Here is an 18,582-nt window from a genome sequence, read left to right on the forward strand (position 1 = left end):
ATCCGGCGATGCTGATATAACCTCTGCAGTTGCGAGCGTCGTTAAATAAAACATAACATTTAAAATAACTTTGCCTTTGGAAGTGTCCCTAGGAAATTTTTGCTTCCGAGGAGATGTTTTCGATTTCCACTCAGATGACTGTCGTTTAGGGACTGGGTCGTACAAGTAGGACCAGTTTCATTTTGTTTAAGAAATCACCATCTTCATCAGCCATACTGATCATGTCCCCAGCAAAACACAGAACTTGATGTTTGTACTTTGCTCTGTGGACATAATTACAAAATGCGACGAACAAACAAAACACTATGATAAACAATTGCCTACAACTCAAAACCAATAATTGCCATTATCAGCAAACTTTAAGGAAATGACATCATGAATGTTACCAACAAAACAAATGTATAATATCCCTTGTTATATATTAATACGAAAAATGGTAGTAAAATTCCGGGAACTTTTTGAACCTTTTGATTGATTGTCTGAATTGATAGCGGGTAGCCTGTAAACAGTTGCAGTTAATCAGCAAATTGCACTAGTCAAGTCTTTTAAATGTCATTAATTGTAGTATATTTGAACGTCAGTGTACTTGTACGAGTAACCATGGGTCTTATTTAAATTGCCAAAGAAACAAGCAATGGCGTTATAGTATAAAGGTGTATAAAAGTATAATAATAATAATAATAATAATAATAGTAATAATAATAATAATAATAATAATAATAGTAATAATAATGTATGTAGGCTTATTATGCTTACTTCTGACGTTTACGTTCTTATGCCAATATCCAAAAGCAATCATTAGTAAACTTATTTCACATTGGGAATTAAATATTACGAGACTGAAGCTAAGTAGAAAAGGACGAAAGTATGAAACTATTGAAATGATGAATAATATGATAAATTTATAATTCAGACACTTTTATTAACATTTATCAGTATGTGACTCATCAATGGCAGTGACCACATCCAAATTGAAATCAATTTCTTGCCGTATTCTTTCAACATGTCTATTATTATCGTAGTAATTACATATGCAAGCTCGTAAAACTACGACGTCAGACATTTTAGTTGCATGTATACGGTCCTTAATATATCCTCACAGAAAGAAATCCAGTTGAGAAATATCGCGTGAACGTAGTGGCCACGAAATGGATCCGTTGCGTCTGAGCAAGTGAACTGAGAATGTTTTTTTTTTTTTTAAGAGATATTCGAAGCTATAAATTCAAATGTGAGAGGAGAACAACACTGTTGAAATAATACGTTGGGCGGTAGATCAGGAATTTGAGGATACATGAACTGTTTCAGCATGTTACGATAGATAGCGTCAATTTTATTACTGTTGCTTCAGAGACTGGCACGACAATCCTGTCCTTGATTAGACTATACTATAGTCGCGACGCTGTTATTCCCGGCGTGACTCCTCCTCTTTGCTTACGTCTTAGGAAGTCAAGGCTCTATAAAGTCTAGGTAGGTAGTATCGTTCGCCAGTTTTGTTCTTTCGTTGCCGAGCTACCAGACGAGGGATCTATTTGCCACACCGTTAAACATTATCATGTCGTAGCTCCTATGATAATAAATCAAACGCACTGTAATTCAGCAAATAATTGAGCGGCAAATAACGTCCTCGTGTGCCTTCTGCGAACGCCAACGAAATAGCCAAAATGGCGGGCGATTATATTAAATATTTATCGAGCCTTAGGAAATGCTTAACGTCTTCATCAGCGAATCACAAGACGCACATGTTTAAATGTAGGCGACCTGCAAAGTGATTGGCTGCCGGAAATTAGAGCGACGCGACGGGACTATAGACGTTCTATATTGAGCTATCTCAGATGTGTTTATGTCTGAGGTGCGGATGTTCGGATTTGAGATATATGAGGTGCGGATGTCGGATTTGAGATTTTTGAGGTGCAGATGTTCGGATTTGAGATATATGAGGTGCGGATGTTCGGATTTGAGATGTTTGAGGTGCCGACGTTCAGATTTTAGATATTTGAGGTGTGGATTTTCGGATTTGATATATCTGAGATGCGGATGTTCTGATTTGTGATATTTGAAGTGCGAATGTTCGGATTTTAGATACATGAGGTGCGGATGTTCGGATTTGAGATATGTGAGGTGCGGATGTCGGATTTGAGATTTTTGAGGTGCGGATGTTCGGATTTGAGATATATGAGGTGCGGATGTCGGATTTGAGATTTTTGAGGTGCGAATGTTCGGATTTTAGATACATGAGGTGCGGATGTTCGGATTTGAGATATATGATGTGCGAATGTTCGGATTTGAGATATATGAGGTGCGGATGTCGGATTTGAGATTTTTGAGGTGCGAATGTTCGGATTTTAGATACATGAGGTGCGGATGTTCGGATTTGAGATATATGAGGTGCGAATGTTCGGGTTTGAGATATATGAGGTGCGGATGTCGGGTTTGAGATTTTTGAGCTGCGGATGTTCGGATTTGAGATATATGAGTTGCGGATGTCGGATTTGAGATTTTTGAGGTGCGAATGTTCGGATTTTAGATACATGAGGTGCGGATGTTCGGATTTTAGATATATGAGGTGCGAATGTTCGGATTTTAGATACATGAGGTGCGGATGTTCGGATTTTAGATATATGAGGTGCGAATGTTCGGATTTGAGATATATGAGTTGCGGATGTCGGATTTGAGATTTTTGAGGTGCGAATGTTCGGATTTTAGATACATGAGGTGCGGATGTTCGGATTTTAGATATATGAGGTGCGAATGTTCGGATTTTAGATATATGAGGTGCGGATGTTCGGATTTGAGATATATGAGGTGCGGATGTCGGATTTGAGATTTTTGAGGTGCGGATGTTCGGATTTGAGATATATGAGTTGCGGATGTCGGATTTGAGATTTTTGAGGTGCGAATGTTCGGATTTTAGATACATGAGGTGCGGATGTTCGGATTTTAGATATATGAGGTGCGGATGTTCGGATTTTAGATATATGAGGTGCGGATGTTCGGATTTTAGATATATGAGGTGCGGATGTCGGATTTGAGACTCGCCACGAAAGTTTCACCGTGTATTCCTATAGTTTGGAGTCAAAAAGTCCAAATATGAGATACAAGTAGCTTAAAATTCCACTAGTAGCATAACACTCTGCCCAGCACTTCATAACAATCACTTCAAATCGAATGATTAAGCCGAATCAGAGGGCACGATAAGACGCTGTTGTTATTATTGATATCAAAGTTCTAGTCATGTCAGTGCTCGTAGAAGTAGAGTAAATACTTGAAGACTATTGTAGGAGATTATGAGTTACTCAATAATAATACTCGCTATCAGAAATGATCTTGAGAAGTGATATTCTCAGTGGAGTGTTGTTGAAGAATAATTTAGAACTGATAACCATAAATTGAAATTTAACGTACCTGCCATTTAGGAAAAGTTCGAAACGTTTATTTAACAACGCTGTATCATCGTGTGTTTACCGAACTTCTGTGAATAGCAAGATGAGTCTGATGATTCGTCACTCGTTGGATTATTCGCTTTAAATTTGAGGGAAATCTCGGAAGATAGGAGACCCAACCAGCCAGTCATTCGAACCTAAGCCAAGATATAGAGTTTTTTTTTCCGTAAAATGAAAAATAGGAAATCTGCAAACAGTGTTCCAGACTTCTTGCTTACCTGATATACAAAATTATAAAATAATACCGTAAAATGAATTTCATCAGATAGATTACCATAGTTACTGTTTTAGGTACGGTACATACTTTTTGTTGTAGGGTAAATTAGAGCTCTTTGAAAGAAACTAGTATGTGAAATGTTGCCTCCAGATGAGAATGGAGGTAATTTTTCAGCATCTCTTTTCCCTTTTTCGGACCTTTATCCCTTTTTTCGCTTCATTCTGCCATAACCTCATTTTCTTCACCTTTCTCTACCCTTTTATTGCTACTTTTTAATAGACTGTCTCAAAAGTCATGGTGAGGTTTCAGAGAATTATATTTTTTTAATGAATAGAGGTAGAAAGGTAGTTTTGATGCCAGATGAAAGTAAAACTCTCAAATTTCATAATTTCATGTTGTATGATTTATCCGATAAGCAGGTTGTAATACAATGTTAAAATTGAAATATACCGTCTATACTTATCATGTATATGAGTAGTGCTTGTTCTTTGTCATGGCGTATTTTGGTGTGACTCTATTTGTTAGGCATTGATTATTAAACCAAATGTTGGCGTTGGTTTTAAGTAATTTCACTTTTGTGTTCACAAAAGAATTGAGTAGTTTTGCTTGACTAGCATTTAGTAATTTCATGTTGTATGATTTATCCGATAAGCAGGTTGTAATACAATGTTAAAATTGAAATATACCGTCTATACTTATCATCATACTGATAAGTATAGACGGTATATTTCAATTTTAACATTGTATTAAAACTCTCAAAGTTTTTCGTCCGTATGTTTGAGGCACTGAAGGAAACAAAAGACGGCAACAATCGAATGTTCATTGTTACAATTAATTATACAAGATGGATGTCCAAAGAAAAGTGCAATTTGTTTTATGGCTGGCAAAATTTGAATCTGTGACTCATTAAGCATATCCACAACAATCTCCTAGCTTTTGTGATAACCATCTGGATGAAGTAGCAAGTGAAGTTTATAAGGAGTCAGCTGAAGACGTTTCTTTAAAGCTGTATGAACTGTTGTTTTCGAAAGTCCTAATTCTCGGACACATTTACGAACTGAATAATTAATGTTCTTTGGATGGTTTCTACCGTGTCATCATAAGTTATTTTGTCGAAAGTCTTCCAGTATGCTTTTTCTCCAATAGAGTTCCAGTCTCGTTTAACTGTCTATCTCAACGACGAATATTATTCTCGTGTGGTGGTTCTTCGCTAAATTCGAGACGAAATTCACGTCGTACACGAGTTAAAGATTCAAAATATGCCAGCAACAAAACACATTTCACTTTTCTTTGCACATCCATCTTGTATAATTAATTGTAACAATGAAAATTATTGCATTTGTTCGATTGCTACCGTCTTTTGTTTCCTTCAGTGCGTCAAACTTACAGACGAAAAACTTTGAGAGTTTTATTTTCATCTGCCACCAATATTACATTTCTACCTCTATTCATTAAAAAAATATATTAAAATTGATCCCTCTCAGCATAAAGCTTTATTTTTGTCTATGCTAATTTAACAGCAGTAATATTTTGCTTATATCGAGTGGAACTTCTTGTGAACGTTTTCTTACAAGATGTATGTAGGAGGAAGAATGTTTAAATTATTCATTGCGGACTATTCGCAGATGACGTATCCTACAGCCGTCCATTTTTGTGAGTGTCATACCCTTGACCACGTACTACACAAGACGCTATGCCCCCTATCTGGGCCGAACTTTCACTATGAGTAACGTTCTAAGCTGTGTATCACTTTGATCACTTAGCCGGGGTGCACACGTGGAGGTGAAGTGACATTGCACCAGATGGAGAAACAGATGGTAGGATAAAGGACACTTGGCGAAAACCTGCATCAAAGACAATTGCCGTCCATTATGGACTGCAATTGTATTTGATGAGATTTGAACACAAGTCTCCGACACAAAAGCCGATACTAATCAAGCTCACGCGTGTATTGACGGAAAAAATTGGAATGGTGAATAGCTTTACTACGTTGTATACCTTTACGTAGAACTATGCTTGAGTGCGATTACCTATCAACAAAAAAAGAAGGGGAATACAATGAAACATACTAAGAATACAAGAATAACAGGGGAATACAAGGAGAACAAGGAGACGATAAGAGAAATAAGGGGAATGCAAGGAGAAGATAAGGAGAAAACATGTGGAATAGAAGGAGAACGAGTGGAGAACAAGAAGTATAAGTGGACAACAAAGAGAATGAATGGAGGACAAAGAGAACAAGGGGAAGACATGGAGAACTAGCGAACGACAAGGATAACAGGGGAAAAACATAGTGAAAAAATGGAACACAAGGAGAAGGGGAATATATGAATAATTAGAGGAATACAAGAAAAACAGGGAAAGAATAGGAGAACAATTTTTTAGTAGGTTATTTTACGACGCTTTATTAACATCTTTGGTTATTTAGCTTCTGAATGAAATGAAAGTGATAATGCCAGTGAAATGAGTCCGGGGTCCAGCACCGAAAGTTATCCAGCATTTACTCATATTGGGTTGAGGGAAAACCCCGGAAAAAACCTTAACCAGGTAACTTGCCCCGACCGGGAATCAAACCTGGGCCACCTGGTTTCGCGGCCAGACGCGCTGACCGTTACTCCACAGGTGTGGACAAGGAGAACAAGGGGCAATACAAGGAAACGGGGGGAAGAGAAAAAGAATCAGAGAAATACAGGAAGAACAAGGAAAATACAAAAATAACAAGGGAAATACAAGGATTACGAATGAAACACAGGAAGAGAAAAGAAATACAAGGAGAACAAGGGTAATAAAAGGTTAGAAAGGGAAAAACAAGAGAGCGAAAGTAAGAGGAGGATGATGAGGGGATTATCTATACTAATAATAAATCTGTAGCCGAAATTTTTCTGGTAATTTTCGATTTTCCAAAAATAATTGGTCCTAACATATATAATTAACCACCCTGAAACCGAAAATCGCTTTTTTGAAATTTTTGTCTGTCTGTCTGTCTGTCTGTATGTTTGTTACCTTTTCACGCGATAATGGCTGAACGGATTTCCATGAAAATTGGAATATAAATTAAGTTCGTTGTAACTTAGATTTTAGGCTATATGGCATTCAAAATACATTATTTAAAAGGGGGGTTATAAGGGGGCCTGAATTAATTAAATCGAAATATCTCGCTTATTATTGATTTTTGTGAAGAATGTTACATAACAAAAGTTTCTTTAAAAATAATTTGCGATAAGTTTTATTCCTTGAAAAATTTTGATAGGACTGATATTTAATGAGATAAATGAGTTTCAAAATTAAAATAACTGCCATCTAAGGCAGTGTAATGAATTAAAGAACAAATGACTTCGTCTATAAGGGGCCTTGGACAGCAACAATCGAAAGCTATGAAAGATAGCCTACAGATAATGTTTCTGCGTTTCTATGAAGTAATACGGTATCTGAAGCTAAATTAACCGATTTGTATAATTAATTATTAATTCACCATTGGAAAGTGTAGTTTCTCTAGATGGACGTAATGCTATAATGTTATCACAGTAACTTCTGAGTGAATCGAGGACAGGTAAGATTAAAATAGATTCTTATGCACAGAAAACTTGATAGGCTATTCTGTACATTCGTTTCCTGTATTTCCTAAACTAATTTTTATGACCAAATGAGTGGTCTCTGGATCAAAATGATCGCATTTTAATTGTTTAATTCAATTTCAATGAAGTAACATAATAAACGATTTATCCTTCTATCAAACACGAATGTTCCCTGGATCAAATGTCCTATTTTAATTATATAATTACTTTATATTTATTTCTAACGGGTGCAGCGGAGCGCACGGGTACGGCTAGTAATATAATATAATAATAATAATGATTTATTTTAGCTGGCAGAGTTAAGGCCGTAAGGCCTTCTCTTCCACTCAACCAGCAAAAAGTGTATATACATATGCATGAACTTACAAAGAATTCAACAATTTGATTTAGATTAGAGTTACATGTATACAAGAGTTATTTACGAATTAAAGAACAAAATACTATGAACTATTAATTAAACACTGAAATAAACTGTGTAGCAGAATTAAGCTAAAATATATAGAATGTTAATATATTTCAAATAATATTAGATAATAGAAAGAGATTATTACGAGACAATTTTGAAAGTACAGCACAATCAGGATGATGTCTAAAAGAAAGAAGTAACAATGTAGTCAGTGATAGTTTAAATCAGTATGATTGGAGTGAAATGCTAATAAGGTTATCTTTTAAGCTGTTCTTAAAGGTGTTTATTGTCTTGCAGCCCTTAATACTTTGTGACAAGGAATTCCATTGACGCGAGGTGGATACTGTAAAAGATGATAAATAACAAGATGTTCTATGAAGAGGCATGCTTAGCGTGCCACAGATAAGTGATAAGTGATCTGGTATTTACGTCGTGGTTAGAGTATAGATAAGAGAAACGAGACGAAAGGTAATTTGGTGTTGAGGTGTGCAAAATTCGAAAGAGTAAAGACAAAGAGTGTAAAGTTCTACGTTCTTTAAGTCGGAGCCACGAAAGACTTGCGAAGGACGGTGATATGTGATCATATCGTCGGATGTTGCACACGTATCTGAACACAAAGGGAATAGAGAGAGAGAGAGATATATATAACAATAGGGATACAGGAAGAACAAGAAGAGCGAGGAAAATACACGGAGAAAAAATGCAATGCTAGGGTGAGAAAGGGTTACATTTTGATGTGACGGGCAATTCCTAAGGTACCCTTCTATATTTAGTGGGAATAGGAACGTAGTCCTACGTGAAAACAGGCTATATTTTGTCTGTCAGGTGTGATGCCTATCTAGCGCCATACTCAGTCCCAGATGTTCGCATTTTGTTTCAGGTTCAGTGGAACCAGAATGGCGGCAAGTGCGGAGAATGTGGCGACGACTACGCATTGCCGAGGCCCAGGCCCAACGAGAACACCGGAACCTACGGCACGGGGATCGTGGTGCAGAAGTAAGTCCGCAGGGAATGATTTGCTGACAGATTTTCTGTTGCAATGAGGAGTTATTTGGGCATCGGATGGGGACGTTAAGCTTTTGGTGCTATTCGACAGGAGTAGGCTAAGTGCCGGCACCGGGTTTCCCCTTCCTCCTCCTCATCATCATCATCATCATCATCATCACCACTCATTCCAGACACTACACTTACACGAACATGTCCACACCTGTGGAGTAACGGCTAGAGCGTCTGGCCGCGAAACCAGGTGGCCCGGGTTCGATTCCCAGTTGGGACAAGTTACCTGGTTGAGGTTTTTTTCCGGGGTTTTCCCTCAGCCCAATATGAGCAAATGCTGGGTAACTTTAGGTGCTGGACCCCGGACTCATTTCACTGGCATTATCACCTTCATCTCATTCAGACGCTAAATACCCTAAGATGTTGATAAAGCGTCGTAAAATAACCTACTAAAAAAAATACTCGAACACTTACACATACACTCACCCTAGTACACGATTTAACTCTCCACAGATACACATCATGTATAGCGTGACCCGCCGAAGTGGTGTGTAATTTGAAATGAGTCACAGTCCTGCCATCTATCAGCAGCATGCGGAACCCGAATCACGCAAAGTGAAATGGGTGGGCATTAGGTACACACGTTTTTCGTCATTTATCTCAAAGTGCCGGTCTAATGACAATTATTTATTCATAATAATTGAGACACGAAAATCAAAAACTCTCTAGTTCCAGTAAACCAAATTTTACAGGAAAAAAAAAACTTATCATCTATCTTAATAACTTTAAATAATATACATTTACCTATTAATATTGTGTAAAATTACATTCTTTATCAATTAAATACTTCAAAACCTAAATTTTTACATTATCTTACGCTAAAATTTGAAATAAACACTGCTGAAGTTTGTGGTTTTCTGACTTCCACAGTGTATGAATTAAGAAAAGTGAGTAAATATGAGCCATATGAAGGAAAAAAAGATATCTTAAGGAACTTCACATTCCTTTTGATTATGCAATGTCTATTCTTATAAACATTATCAAGGATTCTGTTCAAATATTACATCATCTGTTTCAATTAATCCACTTATATTTACCTTCAACAATTAACTTTCTTTTTTCTTTAATGTATCACATCACATTATATTGTACATTTTTATTGTATTCAGGACCCTTGTGGTCACTCAAATTCTTTGAGCTGATATCTATAATTTAGGAAAGTATATATAATAATTTCCTTACGAAACATTGGAATATACGAGAAAATGGAAGTTTATTATTAAGATTAACATTGCTACATTTTTTTAAATTTCAAATATATGAGACAGAAAATCACAAATTACCATGGAGCACATCAAAATACACAAATAAAACCACAAACAATATTAAAATGTTAACACAGTCTCATTCATGTTAAAGAGTCTGTTTTTTCTCTCTGTGCATCTAGATTCTAGATTATTACTATCTGCAAATATAGTTTGGTAATACATCCTACTTTCCTCAGAAATAAACTGCATTAAATTTTGCAAGTCCTTTTGCTTTCTTCTTTCAATGCCAATGCTGAATTGTACTTCAGTTGACTGGGGAATGATGCATCTGTATTGGGTTTCTGGAAGTTAAATCGACTCCATATTGTGCCTTTCATAGTCTTACTTACATGGATTTCATAGATTTTTGTGATTATTTTGAATACCTGGTTGAGTGTAAGAGAAGGCCTTACGACCTTAACTCTGCCAGGTTAAATATTACCGCATCACTTAGGAGTGGATCAGGACAGCACGTTTGCACATCTCCTTTTTATGTTAGGTTAGGTTAGGTTAGGTTAGGTTAGAGTAATTTTAACTGTACGCTTCACTCGTGGTTAGGTTAGGTTAGGTTAGGTTAGGTTAGGTTAGGTTAGGTTAGGTTAGGTTAGGTTAGGTTAGGTTAGGTTAGAGTAATTTTAACTGTACGCTTCACTCGTCTTTTCAGTTTGAAAATAACCTAACCTAACCTAATCTAACATAAAAAGGAGATGTGTAAACCTGCTGTCCTGATCCACTCCTCATCACTTTACTCAGCTGGCTGAGCAATAGTGTTGCCACCTATCGGGAAATTAAGCTTGGAATGCAGAAGCTCTCTTAGTCCATGGATTAAGTGGAGTTCTGACTTCCACGAGTTTTAAAACAGCTCCCAGAATGCAGAAGAATTTCGAAATTAGTGCATTCTTGCCTTCCACGCATGCGGGACAAACTAAAAAGCACCATCCAGCCCACAACTCAATTTTGACAAAAATTAGAGTTAGTGGATTTTTGGTCTCCCTGTCTCAATTTATTGAAATTATAAGTCAACTGAAGATTTGTGTTTGACGGATTCCTTCGCAGGTACAAAGCAGGTTCCACCATAACCACCGTTAACAGGATTACAGCGAATCACTGGGGTTCATTCTACTATAAAATTTGTAAGTTGGCTTCAAGTACCGAACTGGAAACAGAAGAATGTTTCGCCAAATATCCTCTGAGGCTGGTAGACGGAAGTGAACATTACACTCTGACCAGCCATTCTCCTGGGGATTACCAGGCCCAGGTGGTGCTGCCTGCAGGTCTCACGTGCGACCGCTGCGTCCTGCAGTGGACTTACGTTACTGGTACGTACTACAACAATGCTGCTGCAAACATGTGACTGCCATTTCTTTCTTTCTTCTTCTCGTCTGTCGTTATTTAATGTTATTTTTTTCTTTCCAGCCCTTCTTTCTACTATCCTTTCCTCATTCAGCTTTTATTTAGCCTACTTCTTTCTTTCTCCTTCATCTTGTTGCTTTCATTCTCTTCTTTATTTCTTTCATACTTATTTTACACTCATTCATAGTTTTCTACACAAACCCAGCATTCTTCAATATTCCCACTTTCCCGCCTTCCACTTGGTCTCAGCCACCGGCGTGGCTCAGTCGGTTAAGGCGCTTGCCTGCTGGTCTGAAGTTGCGCTCGGTCGCGGGTTCGATCCCCGCTTGGACTGATTACCTGGTTGGGTTTTTTCCGAGGTTTTCCCCAACCGTAAGGTGAATGCCAGGTAATCTATGGCGAATCCTCGGCCTCATCTCGCCAAATACCATCGCGCTATCACCAATCTCATCGACGCTAAAAACCTCGTAGTTGATACAGCGTCGTTAAATAACCAACTAAAATAAATAAAACTTGGTCTCCGCATGCGATCCATATATCTCAGTGTTGTTAGTCATCTGATATCTTCATCTGCCCCGAACTTTTTTCTTCCCTTTCACCATTCCTTCAAGTGCATCCTTCAGTAGGCAGTTTCTTGTTGGCTAATGACCCAGCCAATTTTTTTCTTCCTAATCAGTTTCATCATCATTCTTTCTTCACCCACTCTTTCCAACACAGCTTCATTTCTTATTCTCTCTGTCCATTTCACACGTTCCATTCTTCTCTATCCACATTCCAAATGCTTCTAGTCGCTTCGCTTCACATCACTTCGTCGTAATGCCCATGTTTCTGCTCCCTACAATGCCACATTCCACACAAAGCACTTCACTAGTCTCTTCCTTAGTTCTTTTACCAAAGGTCCGCAAAAATGTTCCTGTTCCTATTTTATTTATTTATTTATTTATTTATTTATTTATTTATTTATTTATTTATTTATTTATTTATTTATTTATTTATTTATTTATTTATTTATTTATTTATTTATTTATTTATTTAATTTGTTCCTTTTGATCACTTATTTATTTTCCATTTTCAGCTTTTTCTTCATCTATCTTCCATTTTGTTGTTCTTTTAGTCTTTTCTTTCTTTCTTTTGTTTTTTCCTTAATTCTTTTTTATTTTCTTTCGTTGCTTCCGTATTTCATTATTTCTCTAGTTTATTTATTTATTTATTTATTTATTTATTTATTTATTTATTTATTTATTTATTTATTTATTTATTTATTTATTTATTTATTTATTTATTTATTTATTTATTTATTTATTTATTTATTTAATATGATATATTTGGTCACAGCACTTCTTTACATGTAATGGTGTACCTCACATTTCTGTATCCGGTGCCACCATTAACATATTATTACAATAACACATTATTTGCAGTACACGTCTACACAAATACTCCCAATTAAACTATGTACCTTTTTTTGTTATTTGGTCAAACTCCCCTTCAGTATTTCTCCTACATTTCATTTTGCTATTCTCTATTTGTTCATTAATCCTAATATATCAAATATTATTTACTTCTTTCACACCCCCTTTTTCCTCTAACTACTATTCACTAAAATCTCAATTTCAATTTACCTCTATAAATTACCATATTGAATCATTTGTCCTATTTGTTCTTTGACCTTTTCTCCTATCTTTCTCTTATATTCATTTACTGTTCCAACGTTCAAATGTTAGTACTAATTTTATGCTGTCACTTGTTCACTTCTCTTAACCCTTTCTCACTATTTTCTCTCATTCCTATTTGCGCTCACTTTCACTTTCTCACTATTCTGCTTACACTTCATCCATTGTCACTATTCTCACTTCCTATAAATAGCCTACTTATATTTTTATTCAACACATCTGCTTATACACTTTCTCTCTCCCCTATACATTTATTTATTTACTTATGTATTCATTTATTTATTTAATTTGTTCCTTTGATCACTTATTTATTTTCCGTTTTCAGATTTTCCTTCATCTACCTTCCATTTTGATGTTATCTTAGTCTTTTTTTCTTTCTTTCGTTCTTTCTTTAATTCTCTTTTCTTTTATTTTCTTTCGTTCCTTCTGTATTTCATTATTTCTCTAGTTTATTTATTTATTTATTTATTTATTTATTTATTTATTTATTTATTTATTTATTTATTTATTTATTTATTTATTTATTTATTTATTTATTTATTTATTTATTTATTTATTTATTTTCCACAATATTACTTTATCAAACGTAATATATTATTATTATTATTATTATTATTATTATTATTATTATCATCATCATCATCATCATCATGATCATCATCTGTTTTTATACTCTAACCAACAAGCCCAGGATCTTTGCAGTAATGTGCTACATTTTCTCATTTATAAAAAATGACATGCGATCTTTTATTTCACATATCCTAAATATGCCAGGTTAAACACGTTTACCTGCATACAATATGATGTACTTCATGTTTGTTTTTCAGCCAATAATTGGGGCATATGTCCAAACGGGACAGGCGCCGATGGCTGCGGTCCACAAGAGACTTTCCGTTCGTGCTCTGACATTTCTATCTACTGATATGAGCTTGTCCTCACGGACAAGGAACTGTACCTGAGTAGCCAGTAAATAAACTTAATAATAATTTGAAAAGCATTGCCAATTTTATTGCAGTGAAGACAAAACCATTTATTTAACGGCGATATTCGATAATGAAATTTCTCAGCTTCCCACAGAATCAAGTGAAATGAATTACGTCAGTGAAGTGGCCAGGAAAGCTGTTACCAACTACACTATAACATTTTTTTATAATTTAGTGAATAGAAACAACATTTTTATTTCGGAAAATCTATAGTATTAACCACGACACATCATTCTGAACGCCTATCAATAAAAATTATTTGAAAACAACTGTTACCTGGGTCTGAGAATTTTTCATTTTCTTCAGTTACATAACTTTATCATTATAACAGAAGAAAATCTAAGTTAATGCAAATTAATCTCCCAACATCATTATGAATTTTACGATTTCACTAGAATGTGCGTAAGTATAAACCTTGATTTCGTATACAGTATGATCAGATTTACCATTTCCATGTTATAGAATGGCAACATAAAATAACAACCACCAGAGCCTCCACCGTCGAAAACGCATTTTGGTAACGACCGCTAGATGGGAGTACAGTTGCTCCATGCAATTCCATAAGGGTTAAAACGTAACTTCTTTTCCAGTCACTAGATGGCAGCATAGTGAAATTAATAAAACATGGTTGCCTTGAAAGTCCATCAGGCTATGTGATCAGGGGTATAAATTAACCTGCAAGTACCTTAGAAACCAGATGTCTCTGTATTAAGGTGTTTTTTTGGGGTTATTTTACGATGCTTTATCAACATCTCAGGTTATGTAGCGTTTGAATGAAATTAAGGTGATAATGCCGGTGAAATGAGTTCGGGGTCCATCACCCAGCATTTTATCGTATTGGGTTGAAGGAAAACCCTGTACAAGGTCTTTGGAATAAAAATTAAAATTAAAGAAAATTGCACCGAAGTGTAATTGGATATTTCGTATCGTTTTTAATGTAATGAAATTTGATGTATTAAGGATTTCACCATTGACTTATCTATGCTTGACAGCTTACAAATAATTAATCCACTTACAATTTGTACCACTCTATTGAGTACTTTGAATTTTATTCATATCGAAATTTTCGTGATAGACCATAGATGTCTGTATCATTTAAACTTCGTAATAATTGTTCTCTCTAACGATTTATATGAAGTGTCTTATTTTCATCTGTTTATTTGTTCTCCCATTATTAATTGTAAGTTTACTTACTTACTTACTTACTTACTTACTTACTTACTTACTTACTTACTTACTTACTTACTTACTTACTTACTTACTTACTTACTTACTTACTTACTTACTTACTTACTTACTTACTTACTTACTTACTGGCTTTTAAGGAACCCGTAGGTTCATTGCCGCCCTCACATAAGCCCGCCATTGGTCCCTATCCTGAGCAAGATTAATCCACTCTATACCATCATATCCTACCTCCCTCAAATCCATTTTAATATTATCTTCCCATCTACGTCTCGGCCTCCCCAAAAGTCTTTTTCCCTCCGGCCTCCCAACTAACACTCTATATGCATTTCTGGATTCGCCCATACGTGCTACATGCCCTGCCCATCTCAAACGTCTGGATTTTATGTTCCTAATTATGTCAGGTGAAGTATACAATGCGTGCAGCTCTGCGTTGTGTAACTTTCTCCATTCTCCTGTAACTTCATCCCTCTTAGCCCCAAATATTTTCCTAAGAACCGTATTCTCAAACACCCTTAATCTCTGTTCCTCTCTCAAAGTGAGAGTCCAAGTTTCACAACCATAAAGAACAACTGGTAATATAACTGTTTTATAAATTCTAACTTTCAGATTTTTTGACAGAAGACTAGATGACAAAAGCTTCTCAACCGAATAATAACAGGCATTTCCCATATTTATTCTGCGTTTAATTTCCTCCCGAGTGTCATTTAGATTTGTTACTGTTGCTCCAAGATATATGAATTTTTCCACCTCTTCGAAGGATAAATCTCCAATTTTTATAGTTCCATTTCGTACAATATTCTGGTCACGAGACATAATCATATACTTTGTCTTTTCGGGATTTACTTCCAACCCTATCGCTCTACTTGCTTCAACAAGAATTTCCGCGTTTTCCCTAATTGTTTGTGGATTTTCTCCTAACATATTCACGTCATCCGCATAGACAAGAAGCTGATGTAACCCGTTCAATTCAAAACCCTCTGTGTTATCCTGAACTTTCCTAATGGCATATTCTAGAGCGAAGTTAAAAAGTAAAGGTGATAGTGCATCTCCCTGCTTTAGCCCGCAGTGAATTGGAAAAGCATCAGATAGAAAATGGCCTATACGGACTCTGCTGTAAGTTTCACTAAGACACATTTTAATTAATCGAACTAGTTTCTTGGGAATACCAAATTCAATAAGAATATTATATAAAACTTCTCTCTTAACCGAGTCATATGCCTTTTTGAAATCTATGAATAACTGATGTACTGTAGGCCTACCCTTATACTCCCATTTTTTCTCCAATATTTGTCGAAAACAAAAAATCTGATCAATAGTCGACCTATTAGGTCTAAAACCACACTGATGGTCCCCAATAATTTCATCTACATATGGAGTTAATCTTCTCAAAATAATATTGGACAAAATTTTGTACGACGTCAACAAAAGTGATATTCCTCGAAAGTTACTACAGTTAGTCTTGTCCCCCTTCTTAAAAATGGGTACGATTATGGACTCCTTCCATTGTTCTGGCACAATTTCCTTTTCCTAAATTGCAAGTACAAGTTTATAAATTTCGCTAGATACTGCCCTTCCACCCTCTTGTATTAATTCTGCTGGAATTTTATCAATACCTGGAGACTTGTACTTTTTCAGGTTTTCTATCGCAATTTCGACTTCAGAAAGTGTGGGTTCCGGTATAAATGGCTCAGCAGTTTGTATTTCAGTTTCGTCCTGATCATTTCTATTAGGCCTACGTATATTTTTTTATCGTGAAGAAATCAATGTGGACCATCTAACAGCCAAATATCTCAAAATAAAGAAATCAGCTCATTATACAGTGGTAACTTGGAACACGCATCACAGATATTTCAATGCTAAAATTTATATTTTGTTACATTAGTTCCCCTAGTTATTATAGGCAAAATGTCATTAAAGTTTTTTGTAGGGGAAAAAATTCTGCACCCAATCATACCATTAAAACAATTTTTTGCGGGGGATAAAAAAATCTAAAAATTAGTACAAACTACTTCCGCCACAAAATTGCACTCGTTTTTAATGCTTAGACTGCCTCTGTAGTCTGTTGGTCAGCATGCTGGCTCACAGATCTGGAGGTCCCGGGTTCGATTCCCGAGTTCAGCTCTCGGTGAATTTTTCTTGAAGAATAAAAATTCCCTGGGTGTCTGGAGTCTGGAAATTTATATGAATGTGAGTGTGATTGTGAGTGTGCCGGGTTAATATTAATTAACCAACCATCACAAATATAAAAATACATCAGGATTGTCGCTGGGCGGTAACCTGAACACATGTTTCAGCGTCACATTGTTGACAAGTAACTCCACCTGTGAGCACAACCGTAAAGCACTAATAGATGCTATAGAGTTACCAACAACGAAAAAAAAAAATTAATGCTTGCTAATCATAGTTGGCCATGGATTAGTAAAAACTATTGAATGCAAAGATATTGTTGTTTATGGTTCATTTGTTAATCTGTAAAAAATGAATTCACATTGATGTCAAATTCATTTGTTTCCCCTTTAAATTTTATCCACTGCCTGCTGATTTTATCATAACTGATTGGATCCTATGAAGACTTCGGGGGTAAATAATGATAACGCATATTTATAAATTTCATAAATTTTAATTTTTATTGCAAACGCAAGGTGATTGTTATATTTTTCAAGCAGCATAATCCAATCATTGTTAACATATTTACATAATTATTTAACCAAATCAAAGATAATGTGGCTTATAGGCTGTTAACAACTAGAAAACTGTCAATCTCAATTTTGAGGGTTATAACTATTTAACTCCGACTATTTTGTTTCAAATACAAATATCAGTTATCCATGACCTACTGAAATTAAGTTTTCATTACAGATGGTTATAATTGCTTCTTAATTTTAATTAATTCCAAACATTCATAATCAAAATGTTAATTTAATAAAACAAATGGATGCAGAATTTTTTTCCCATACAAAACACTTTGATGACATTTTCTTTTATAATAATTAGGGGAGCTAATATGACAAAATATAAATTTTAACATTGAACTCCTATGGTACGTGTTCCAAGTTACCACCTGGTATATGACCGGTATGACGTATCTAGCTGTATCAATGGTTTATGTATTCATTTCATATATCGTGTATGAGTGTATCTTGTATTATTTAATTAAATGTATATATGTCATTATATGTTTTAAGGAAATAAACTTTTGTTAATTGAACTTTCTTATTGAGTATATTGTAATAAATCCCTCATTAGACCTACTTCCCAAAAATAAGCCTACAACCAGTGTTTAAAGAAATTCTAGAAAGACTTTACAACTAATTGCTTAATAAAGTTTCTTGTAAGTCTTGTACGTTTACCTATAAGCTACAGGGAAGTTCATTACTAAGGGCCGAACTTTGTCCTAGGAGCCTACAAGATTAAGTATTACTGGAGTTTATAAGTGGACGACGC

The 18,582-nt window shown here is 35.4% G+C and overlaps 1 protein-coding gene across 1 annotated transcript in view; it reads left to right on the top strand.

Annotated features, from left to right (window-relative positions):
• LOC138692877 (uncharacterized) overlaps nucleotides 1-18,346 on the top strand; it is a 28,262-nt gene extending 9,916 nt beyond the window's left edge. The window contains exons 2-4 of the mRNA XM_069816182.1: nucleotides 8,519-8,634; nucleotides 10,998-11,260; nucleotides 13,795-18,346. Of these exons, the coding sequence (XP_069672283.1) occupies nucleotides 8,519-8,634; nucleotides 10,998-11,260; nucleotides 13,795-13,889 (474 nt within the window). The 3' untranslated portion in view covers nucleotides 13,890-18,346. The remainder of the gene's footprint in view (nucleotides 1-8,518; nucleotides 8,635-10,997; nucleotides 11,261-13,794) is intronic.
• Nucleotides 18,347-18,582: the final 236 nt, after the last annotated feature.

This window comes from Periplaneta americana, chromosome 17 (genome assembly GCF_040183065.1).
Source record: "Periplaneta americana isolate PAMFEO1 chromosome 17, P.americana_PAMFEO1_priV1, whole genome shotgun sequence".
Taxonomy (NCBI): domain Eukaryota; kingdom Metazoa; phylum Arthropoda; class Insecta; order Blattodea; family Blattidae; genus Periplaneta; species Periplaneta americana.